This window comes from Oncorhynchus masou, chromosome 27, assembly GCF_036934945.1.
Source record: "Oncorhynchus masou masou isolate Uvic2021 chromosome 27, UVic_Omas_1.1, whole genome shotgun sequence".
NCBI classification, from domain to species: domain Eukaryota; kingdom Metazoa; phylum Chordata; class Actinopteri; order Salmoniformes; family Salmonidae; genus Oncorhynchus; species Oncorhynchus masou.
The window spans coordinates 23792639-23804582 of record NC_088238.1 but is presented as its reverse complement, the minus strand read 5'-3'; the positions used below and the strand labels follow the sequence as shown (position 1 = coordinate 23804582).

The following is an 11944-nucleotide window of genomic DNA, read 5'->3' as shown; positions in this document are numbered from 1 at the left end:
TTTTCTGGGGGGGGGGGGGGATTTTTGGATTCGAGCTGTGCTGGATGTAAGCTGAGAGATGCAAAATTATTAAGTGTTTGAATTTGGGTTAAGCAAGTGGATGTGTGCACTGCTGCACTCAAGTCGAGCGGTATTGTAGATCAATCTTCGGCTCTGTGCACCATTTTCTCTCCACTGGAGAGGTTGTGTTTCTCTGTGAGTAAAGGGAACCATGTTTGATTTACACTGGAATAATTGAACAGGAAGGCCTCCCACTCTAGGTGGTCGGAGGCTTTCACAGCCACTGTGTACATCATGATGTTTTACAGTCGGAGTAGATCTATGAACCGATTTGCGTTCTGGCTTTAAAAATGAATACGGGTGAACTCTAGTGCAGACACATTGTCACTGATACAGAAACAAGGCATCTATTACCCCTTGAACCCACAGGTAGAGAGAGGAAGAGAGAGGAGTTGGAGAGTTTATCATGCCAGTTGTGAAACCCTACTGACCGTGTAGTGTTATACTGTGAGGTCTGTGTGACCAGGTCCAGCTTTAGATCCACTGGGCCTCAGTACTGGCTCTGACAGTAGCCAGCTGAGGAAACATGATATTTAAATCATTCATAATTAGCTCCTTCCCTTTACTTAATAACACGTGAAGACAAATGGGTTCCAAGAATTTTCTAAATGGAAACAGTTGGTTTGGAATGGGAGGCAGTGGCACATGGGCTTATATTGTAGTACTCCCACCCTCTTTGATGTTCATGTTCCCTCTCGCTCTGTCTCTTGCTCTCTCAAACGCAAATGCACAGACTTTGTATACTTTTTTTGGTCTCTTTCCTTGATCTCCCTCCATGCTCTCTTTCTGATCACTATTTTACACATGCATTCTAAAGTTTTTCTCTGTAATCTCTCTACTAAGATAAACATTCTCGGACATATTCAGCCTGTACATTTCCTACCCCCATGTTTGTGTCTCTCTCTTTCATGCCCTTTGTGTTTGGACTGAAATAAATTAAATGTATTACTTTGTACATTCTCCTCACAATACATGTATAACGTCACTGTACATATCAATACATGCACCCAACAAGGAAATATTAATGAATCTTGCACGTAAATATAAATTATGTTTTTCAGTTAACTAAATATATACACAGTATTTCACATCCATCCATGTTTAAATGCTAAATCTAGTTTAGTCTCTAAAAAATACAATAATAATAATGCAAGTATTAGCCCAGCAGGATTGAAGAGGTGGATAATCAACTGATTGCCTGAAATGGAACTACTGTATTTTGTGCAATTTGAGCATTGATTGTTTGTGCATTTGGCCCCATGGCCACACAGAGAAATGACAGATTGCACCTTTAAAGACCCAAAATGGTTTCCCCTTTCCACCCCTCCAGAGGTATGTATCAGTTTCACTCCCTGAGTCTCTGGCTCAGTTTTGAGGCCCTCAGCCCAGTTTCTCCAGGGCACTGTGGAGTATCTTCAGGTCGTCTCTCATCTGGCCTAGGGCATGCTGGATCTTACTGGGTTGGTCCAGAACCTCCAGACTGCAAGTGAATGGGTCGTACCGGACAGAGAAGGGCCGTTGGATGGACGACGAGTACCGCCTGCAGGTAGAACAATAGGGTTTTAAAACATTGGGTCCATATTTGCGAATAAGCAACCATTTAATTTTAAACAGTTCTCTGACATCAAATGCATATCAGCCAATTCAAATCTGTGATTTACTTGCATGTGACGGAAAGCTAAATTCAAAATCAAATGTTATTTGTCACATGCGCCGAATACAACAGGTGTAGACCTTACATTAAAATGCTTACTTACAAGCCCTTAACCAACAATGCGGTTTAAGAAAATGCCCCCCAAAAAGTAAGAGATAATAATAACAAATACTTAAAGAGCAGCAGTAAATAACAATAGCGGGGCTGTATACAGAGGGTACCGGTACAGGCACAATGTGCAGGGGCACCGGTTAGTCAAGGTAATTGAGGTAATATGTACATTGAGGTAATATGTACATGTAGGTAGAGTTATTAAAGTGACTATGCATAGATAATAACAGAGTAGCAGCAGTGTAGAAGGGGGGCATTGCAAATAGGCTGGGTAGCATTTCATTAGATGTTTAGGAGTCTTATGGCTTGGGGGGGGGTGGAAGCTGTTTAGAAGCCTCTTGGACCTAGACTTGGCGCTCTGGTACCGCTTGCCGTGTGGTAGCAGAGAGAACAGTCTATGACTAGGGTGGCTGCAGTCTTTGGCAATTTTTAGGGCCTTCCTCTGACACCACCTGGTATAGAGGTCCTGGATGGCAGGAAGCTTGGCCCCGGTGATGTACTGGGCCGTACGCACTACCCTCTATAGTGCCTTGCGGCCGGGGGCTGAGCAGTTGCCATACCAGGCAGTAATGCAACCAGTCAGGATGCTCTCGATGGTGCAGCTGCAGAACCTTTTGAGGATCTGAGGACCCATGCCAAATCTTTTCAGTCTCCTGAGGGGGAATAGGTTTTGTCATGCCCTCTTCACAACTGTCTTGGTGTGCTTGGACCATGTTAGTTTGTTGGTGATGTGGACACCAAGGAACTTGAACCTCTCAACCTGCTCCACTACAGCTCCATTGATGAGAATGGGGGCGTGTTTGGTCCTCCTTTTCCTGTAGTCCACAATCATCTCCTTTGTCCTGATCACATTGAGGGAGAGGTTGTTGTCCTTGCACCACACGTCAGGTCTCTGACCTCCTCCCTATAGGCTGTCTCATCATTGTCGATAATCAGGCCTAACACTGTTGTGTCATCTGCAAACTTAATGATGGTGTTGGGAGTCGTGCCTGGCCATGCAGCCATGAGTGAACAGGGAGTACAGGAAGGGACTGAGCACGCACCCCTGAGGGGCCCCCGTGTTGAGGATCAGCGTGGCGGATGTGGTGTTACCTACCCTTACGACCTGGGGGCGGCCGTTAGGAAGTCCAGGATCCAGTTGCAGAGGGAGGTGTTTAGTCCCAGGATCCTTAGCTTAGGGATGAGCTTTGAGGGCACTATGGTGTTGAACGCGGAGTTGTAGTCAATGAATAGCATTCTCACATAGGTGTTCCTTTTGTCCAGGTGTGAAAGGGTAGTGTGGAGTGCAATAAAGATTGCATCATCTGTGGATCTGTTGGGCCGGTATGCAAATTGTATGAGGTCTAAGGTTTCTGGGATAATGTTGTTGACGTGAGTCATGAACAGCCTTTCAAAATATTTCACGGCTACAGACGATGTTAGTGCTACGGGTCGGTGGTCATTTAGGCAGCTTACCTTAGTGTTCTTGGGCACAGGGACTATGGTGGTCTGCTTGAATATGTTGGTATTACAGACTCAGACAGGGAGAGGTCGAAAATGTCAGTGAAGACACTTGCCAGTTGGTCAGCGCATGCTCGGAGTACACATCCTGGAAATCCGTCTGGCCCTGCGGCCTTGTGAATGTTGACCTGTTTAAAGGACTTACTCACATCGGCTGCGGAGAGCGTGATCACACAGTCATCCGGAAAAGCTGATGATCTCATGCATGTTTCAGTGTTTCTTGCCTCAAAGCGAGCATAGAAGTTATATAGCTCGTCTGGTAGTCTCGTGTCACTTGGCAGCTCTCGGCTGTGCTTCCCTTTGTAGTCTGTAATAGTTTGTAAGCCCCACCACATCCGACGAGCGTCGGAGCCGGTGTAGTACGATTTCGATTTTAGTCCTGTATTGATGCTTTACCTGTTTGATGGTTCGTCAGCAGGTATAGTGGGATTTCTTTTAAGCTTCCGGGTTAGAGTCCCACTCCTTTCAAGTGGCAGTTCTATCCTTTGGCTCAGTGCGAATGTTGCCTGTAAACGGTGGTTTCTGGTTGGGGTATGTACGTACAGTCACTGTGGGGATGACGTCATCAATGCAATTATTGATGAAGCCAGTGACTGATGTAGTGCACTCCGGAACATATTCCAGTCTGTGCTAGCAAAACAGTCCTGTAGTTTAGTATCTACTTCATCTGACCACTTTTTTATAGACCGAGTCACTGGTGCTTCCTGCTTAAATTTTTGCTTGTAAGCAGGTATCAGGAGGATAGAATTATGGTCAGATTTGTCAAATGGAGGGCGAGGGAGAGCTTTGTATGCGTCTTTGTATGTGGAGTAAAGGTGGTCTAGAGTTTTTTTCCCCCCTCTGGTTGCACATTGAACATGCTGATAGACATGAGGTAAAACTGATTCAAGTTTCCCTGCATGTATACAGCTCATTGAGTGTGGTTTTAGTGCCAGCATCAGTCTATGGTGGTATTTAGACAGCTATGAAAAATACAGAAACTCTCTAGGTAGATAGTTTGGTCTACAGCTTATCATGAGATACTCTACCTCAGGCGAGCAAAACCTCGAGACTTCCTTAGATACCGTGCACAAGCTGTTGTTTACAAATATGCACAGGCCCCCGCCCTCTGTCTTACCAGAGGCTGCTGTTCTATGTTGCCGATAGAGTGTATAACCCGCCAGCTTTATGTTATTAATGTCGTCGTTCAGCCACAACTCGGTGAAACATAAGATATTGCAGTTTTAAATGTCCTGTTGGTAGGATATGTGCTTTCAGTTCATCACATTTTATTTTCCAGCGAGTGAATGTTAGCTAACAGTACTGATGGCAAAGGCAGATTAGCCACTCGTCGCCTGATCCTCACAAGGCACCCCGATCTCTTTAAGTGAAATATCAGTTTCTTTCTCCAGCGAATGACTGGGAAACTGGGCCTGTTTGGGTATATCCTTCCCGTCTGACTCATTAAAGACAAATTATTCATCCATTTCGAGGTGAGTAATCGCTGTTCTGATGTCCAGAAGCTATTTTCGGTCATAAGAGATGGTAGCAGCAACATTATGTACGAAATAAATGACAAACAATGCGGAAAAAAATTACAAAATAGCACAGTTGGTTCAAAGCCAATAAAACAGCAGCCATCCACTCCGGCACCACGTTAGCAATAAAACAGCAGCCATCCCCTCCGGCACCACATTAGCCCTATGCTAACCTCAACAGGTGGCACTTATTCTTCATCAGCCTATCAAAGATCTTAGACATATCCTTATTAGGAGTTTTTGTATGGAAGTCAATGAGCGTCGAATTTGGTCAACAACAAAAATGAATAGCTTATTTGCTACGAGTTTTATTTGATCGTGTGGAAGTTCCGTAATGCTTAATTAAGTTGTTATGAGTGTACTGAAATAAGCAGGACACGTAACATTCCGGTAACTTTGAGGAAAAAACACTTAATGTTGGAGTTGTCTCGAGATAGCTATACATATTCATGGCATGAAGCTGGTAGCATAGCATCTCTCTCCATTGAATACAGGCGGTTGACAACTCTCATCGAATATTCAAATAAGATTACAATAATGAGATGTATCCACAAAAAGGATATGAGGGAGCAAGACAGCCTGCCGTGCTGTTTTCTAGACAACTACCACCATTGTTAGGACAGAGGGCCATGTATCTTGTCAGTATATCCACAATCTTTGCTGTTCTGTTGGTCTGTATAGTTGTGAGCCAATATTGCATTGACGCATCCTCGACTACTCTACTAGCTAGTACTAACAATAGACATTTTCATGTTTTTGCATTTATGACAAAATCCCACGTTTCTGTTTCACACACATCCATGTGCTTTTATGGAAGAATGATGAGGTCCTTACAACATGTACGTTTATCGTACATCGTAAAACCCAAAAAACAGAGAGCCTTATGGATTTGTCAAATAGCATGTAGACTATCACTATCATTATTGCCTCAAGGTGGCACACTGCTAAAATGGTTGGCTTGAAATCAGTAGCTCACCGTGGGTTCAAGTCACCCTCCTGGTAAGCTTTTTTGTTGAGGAAAAATTGTTCACTGCAGGTCCTTGATGCTCAATTCAAAACGCATTTGACCAAGTGGGTAATTATAATAATGCATAGCCTACAAAAAGTTGTAGGCCTGGTTGTAAGTGTAGCCTACCTACATAAGAATATACTCATGACAGCCAAGTGTGATAAACTTATTTTAAAATAACTGCAATACTGCCATCTGTAGGATGATAATGATACTAAAAACAATCCTACTGTACACTGTAATGTTCATCCTTCTCGAGTCAAATAACGCATATGTGACAAAGTAGATGATTGTAAATATGCATATAACACATTGTAGGCCTACATTTGTATTCATGTCCATGTAATATAGTCCATGTAATATAGCCTATGCCATATAATTATTAGGCCATAGCAGTGCGTTTGTCTGCAAGGCTGAAGAAAGAGTTATCTCCTTATTCAATTATTTAATAATCTTCCCTTTCAAGCTGTTGGCGTCCCTTTTCAGCACCCTAAAACAGTATATATACATTTCAAAGGGGAGGAAACTCGTGAAATTCGAACCCTTGCCGCAATCTACGACAATTACGTGGACTTGGCACTTAAGCACTTAACACAAGAGAGCAATTTGACCAGTCAGTCAAATACATGTGACGCTTGCTTTGATGATCGGAGCATCCTGTTGGACTGGGGTGTGTTAAGGATGCTTCCATGAACAGGAGTTGGAACACGTCCAATCACGATGACAATTGTAATTGGCTGATGCATAATTTGTGCCAGGATATAATCAGTGCCACCTGGTGAGGTTAGCATAGGGCTAACGTGTGCCATGTTATCGGATGGGACCGGCTACAATTTAGTGTTCTGTCAAGTGCAAGTAAATCGACAAGTTTAATTGGCTGATATGGATTTTGTGCCAGAGAACCTGTTTAAAAAACCCTAAAATGGATGTCCGTGTCCCCGCGGAAATCTAATTATCATAATAAAAAAAGAATCATAAGAATCTGTCAGTTTAAACAAGAGATATCTGTTTTTTTGCATTGGATGAGGCTCAATGCATTGCATCCGCCTATGTAACACCGCATTTGCGGTCAAATGTGACAGCGTGGTGTTTGTCAGATTCATTTATTTTATTTAACCTTTATTTATACAGTTTTTTCTCATTGAGATAACATCTCTTTTCCTAGCGAGACCTGGTCCAATAGCATATGATGAGATGATGACATTCTGAAAATCGTCTTCTAAGGGGTTAATAAAATGTTTGTTTTTTTGATACTTCAAGGGGTCTCCAGATTCAAAATCAAATAGCAAAATGATCCTTGGTATGACCTTAAAACAATTCCATATAGCTTAGTAGTACCCCCTCCCCTGGCTTAGACGGGCTTAAAACTCATATGGGTTAAATTTAAATGTTCGCAAGTATGGACTCTGAGTGTCTCCTCAGGTCATCTCATCTCTCTCATAATGAGGTCACCCGTCCAGCATCACTACTCTGGATGGTTCTGACTTAGGATATGTGGACAACTACAAATACTTAGGTGTCATGTTACACTGTAAATTCTCCTTCCAGACTCACATTAAGCATCTCCAATCCAAAATTAAATCTAGAAGCGGCTTCCTATTTCGCAACAAATCATCCTTCACTCATGCTGCCAAACACCCTAGAAAAACTGACTATCCTACCTATCCTTGACTTTGGCAATGTAATTTACAAAATAGCCTCCAACACTCTACTCAGCAAATTGGATGCAGTCCATCACAGTGCCATCTGTTTTGTCACCAAAGCCCCATATACTACCCACCACTGTGACCTGTATGCTCTCTCGTTGGCTGGCCCTCGCTTCATATCCGTCGTCAAACCCACTGGCTCCAGGTCATCTATGAGTCGTTGCTAGGTAAAGCCCCACCTTATCTCAGCTCACTGGTCACCATAGCAGCACCCACCCGCAGCACGCGCTACAGCAGGTATATTTCGCTGGTCACCCCAAAGCCAATTCCTCCTTCAGCTGCCTTTCCTTCCAGTTATCTGCTGCCAATGACTGGAACGAACTGCAAAAATCACTGAAGCTGGAGACTCATATCTCCCTTACTAGCTTTAAGCACCAACTGTCAGAGCAGCGCACAGATCGATGCACCTGTACATAGCCAATCTGTAAATAGCCCATCCAACTACCTCATCACCATATTGTTATTTATTTTGCTCCTTTGCACCCCAGTACCACTACTTGCACACTCATCTTCTGCATATTTATCACCCCAGTGTTTAATTTGCCATACTGTAATAATTTAGCCACTATGGCCTATTCATTGCCTCACCCCCCTTATCCTACCTCATTTGCACACACTGTATATAGACTTTCTCCATTGTATTATTGACTGTATGTTTGTTTATTCCATGTGTAACTCTGTTGCTTGTGTCACACTGCTTTGCTTTATCTTGGCCAGGTCGCAGTTGTAAATGAGAACTTTTTCTCAACTAGCCTACCTGGTTAACTAAAGGTGAAATAAATAAATGTGTTCACTAACACACCTGACTCCAATAATCGACTAACCATGATCTTCAGTTTAGAATGGAATTAGGTTGCTCAGCTGTTTGTGCTAGGGATGGGGTAAAAGTGTGACACCACTCCGGCCCTCAAGGACTGGAGTTGCCCATGTCCATCCATACTCTGCTCATTCAGATTACATTAATATATTACAAAACGTAATGTGTTAATTACGAGTAACTCCTAAACAGCTGCATTCAGTCTGATTTGCTTCTGTGTCCTCAGATCCCCTGAGGTTCCCACGGGCTCCTCCCCAAAACCCCTGCAGCCCCACGTCCAGGAGTGTCAAGATCAACTCAAACCCAAGGTATACACCACATGTTACACATTTCCTGTGACGCACTGAAGTGCTCACATATAGACATTCACCACTTGTATGCATTGATGTACCTCATCTTAATCTTGGCATCCTCAAAGCTTTCTGAGACAAAGTAGACAGGTTGGAAAGTCTGGTCCTGGTAAGGCTGGATTGCTGTCTCCTCTGGGTTGAATGGCTTGTACTCAGGTTCGTTAGAGAGAGCATACTGAAAGATAGAAGTAAGAGATAAGGGATTAGTTATCGTTTTAGACTCCTTCAGAAATGATTAGTGGCATGTTATATGAAAACAGAGATAATAAATGAGGAATTAGTCCCCTCTATCAGTACAATTCTACAGTGCCAATGTAAAATACTACTCACAATGAGTTCTCCATATGAGGACAGGAGGCCGGCACCATATGCCTTCACAGTTCCATTCTGCTTACACAGTCCAAACTCCACCGTGAACCAGTACAACTGTCGGAGGGATGGCAACAAGTGATGAGGAAATGATAAGGCTCCGTTTCACCCCTGACAACACATTCATCAAATGGTCAGATTGGTCAGTATTTTATATTGTCCACTAGATGGCAGCAAAGGTCCGTAATTTGCAGTCCAACTCCCAACCTCAGTGCAGTATCTAATGTTTTACATCTGATTGGTAACTGCTTATTTTGAAATGAAAGCTCAAAAGTCAGCTCTTACAGTTGAGAGTCTCTCAATATCCTCGTCTGATGCTCCCAGTGAGGCGAGGCCAATTTCCTGCAAATGACAAACAATTGTGAGTGTTGCGCACTGATAAGACAATTTATGTATTATTATAATGGATGTATTATTATGCCGAAGCATCATATGAACCATATTACAAGTCTAAATGTTTTTACCTGGGAAAACTGGGCAAATTCTTTGTCTGCAAGCATAGGAATATGGCCAAGTAACTCATGACAGCAATCTCTGAGAGAAGGAAGCGAAAGAGCAGTGACTACATGACGCACATGAATATGTCCATTGATTAGACTGATTATCATGATACACATTAATCATACATATGTTATTATTTATGATCAGTTAGTAAACTGAATATTATGACACACACTGCTTATTTCGAGTGATTCTACTATGTCAATGACACCATTTGACGTACGGCTCCGGGGAGTGCATGGGTGCGGAGGCGTGGCGGATGTACTGGGTACACTGGAACACTCTGAAGGCCAGGCTAGCTAGGAAGTCTCTGGCGGAGAGTAGCCCTGCCACCGGACGCAGCTGGAAGCCTGTCTTCTCTGGACAAACAAGAACACAGCGCAAGGTACCACTGTCAGAGACATATTCACAGCATGGATGCTGATGTTCATACATGGTGAACAGTGACTGCCTGTAGTGTTTCTGCAGTACGAGAACAATCCCTAATGTTGTTATTACTGTTGTAAGCAATCTACAATAAAATAACGAGGCATAATCAATCTATAAGGTGCACACTGCACACAGTCATCGACCAGAATTAGTCATTCAATGGAAAGTCATGGGCATGCTGGATTTGCCTCTGTCCGTGTTTATTCTATTCCTCGAAGCTGGGCATAGTGCTGCTATTGCTCTGTCCCTCAGGCAGAGATAGGCTGCTGGGCCTCACCTCTGAGGAAGGCAGAGACCTCCCGGAGCTGGGGGATACAGTCCTCTCCGTAGCCACACTCCCTCTCCAGCTGCTGCAGCCCACCCAGGAACTGTCTGCACGCCAGGTCAGGGTAGATGGTCCTCAGGGTACGGTACACCTCTCTCCTGTTAAATGACAGCAGAAGGAGAGTCATTAGAACACTGTCATTCCAACTCCACAGGTATACTGACTGTAGACTATTATCATGATGAAATAAGTCTATTAGGATGGTATGATGTCCATCTCCAGTATACTATACATCGGCTGTTATTCTCACCATGTGGCCACCTCCTCTGGTGTGTACTCCACTCTGGGTAATGGTTCCCCCCTGTGGAACAGAGATGGATGCATCAATCATTCCTTTACGAATGCATTTCTACAATGGCATGCCTTTGGTCCAATGATGCATTGCTGGCACCTAAGATCGACTGACTACATGGGAATATCTTTTTTGAAAGGTGAGAATGATGAGATCAATTTACTGTCTGTAATTTGCTGCAAGTTCAGCGATGAAGCACCTTCTTTTTCTGTATTCTGGATCACTGAATCCCTGAAAAAGGAATCATAACAATTAGTTAACCATGACATTTTTAGTTTGTCATCCTTTTTGATAGTTGAGTATTTATTTCTAACAATCCAATTAATTATACAATTATTGTATCAATGTCATATAAATGGAAGCCTAGCAATATTGCTAAGATAAACACTAACTGGATGATCTTGGTCCATATCTGGGTCATATTTCGTTATCAACAGGTTGCATTTATCCAGATCTCTGATCTTTCTGGGGAACCAGGGAACTAAAACAAGGAAACAGGAAAATATGTCAGAGCATAATTATTTCACACAATTTAAATGATTAGATAAGAAAAAAGTTACTATTATTAGAAACGTGTGATTTATTATTTCATTCAAATTGTATTATAACCTTTTTCCTCTGGGATAGTGTGTACGTCGTCGGCGACTCTCTTGAGTGAGTTGATGAAGATGTCTGTGTCCGAGATGTGCACTTCACACCTCATAAAGAACTCCAGATCATCACAGCCACTGTTCTTAGACTTCCTCCCTGGTCGGCTCTCAATATGCAGAAGCTTAGCTTCAAACGTCTGAATCCATGGTAAAGACATACATATCATATATAAGCAAACACATGTATATTTGATCACGTTGATTCGATGCCGTAGACCTGATTTTATTGAAGCTCTCCATCTGCAACTCATATCTAATGATGAACATGTTTTCCTTACCTCAAAGACTTTGCCAGTTTTAAAGAACCCTGCATTCTTCTCATGGCTGAGTGCGAAAAGAATGTTCAGTGTCACTGTTCCTTCCTTTTCCTCAAACACAAAGTTTTCACCGCCCCGCGATGGGCCAGGGGAAGATGAACCGCTGGCGCGCTCTTTCCGGGCATCTTCGATCAGACTTCGCTTTCTGCCGACGAACGGAATGTTTTGCGCCACACTCTCTGTCTTCATTGAACTTATGTCAATTTTATCGTAGACTGTCTTAAAAATAATATTGTAGAGTTGCTATGATTTGTTTGATCGAATAGTCTGTATAGGCCTATTACCGGATACTGAGACTCTCCGAGGCAGTGTCTGAAGCTGTGCTATCAGCAGAGAG

At 43.0% G+C, this 11944-nt stretch overlaps 1 protein-coding gene across 1 annotated transcript; it reads right to left on the bottom strand.

Moving 5' to 3' along the window:
- Positions 1-11796, bottom strand: th2 (tyrosine hydroxylase 2). Its single transcript, XM_064938990.1, has 12 exons — positions 11569-11796; positions 11250-11427; positions 11033-11121; positions 10804-10871; positions 10599-10649; positions 10301-10446; positions 9818-9953; positions 9558-9627; positions 9379-9435; positions 9055-9150; positions 8766-8899; positions 1-1600 (listed from the first exon to the last, which is right to left on the bottom strand). Exons 1-12 carry the CDS (start codon positions 11794-11796, stop codon positions 1441-1443), a joined length of 1413 nt encoding a protein of 470 aa, XP_064795062.1. The 3' UTR covers positions 1-1440.
- Between the last annotated feature and the right edge of the window lie 148 nt (positions 11797-11944).

Excerpts from the sequence above, each read along its gene's own strand:
- th2 (XM_064938990.1), bottom strand. The coding sequence starts at position 11,796 with ATGAAGACAGAGAGTGTGGCGCAAAACATTCCGTTCGTCGGCAGAAAG. Across the intron at positions 10,447-10,598 it reads CCAGAGGAGGTGGCCACATG|GAGAGAGGTGTACCGTACCC; the intron begins GTGAGAATAACA and ends GTCATTTAACAG. Across the intron at positions 9,151-9,378 it reads ATATTGAGAGACTCTCAACT|TTGTACTGGTTCACGGTGGA; the intron begins GTAAGAGCTGAC and ends TCCCTCCGACAG.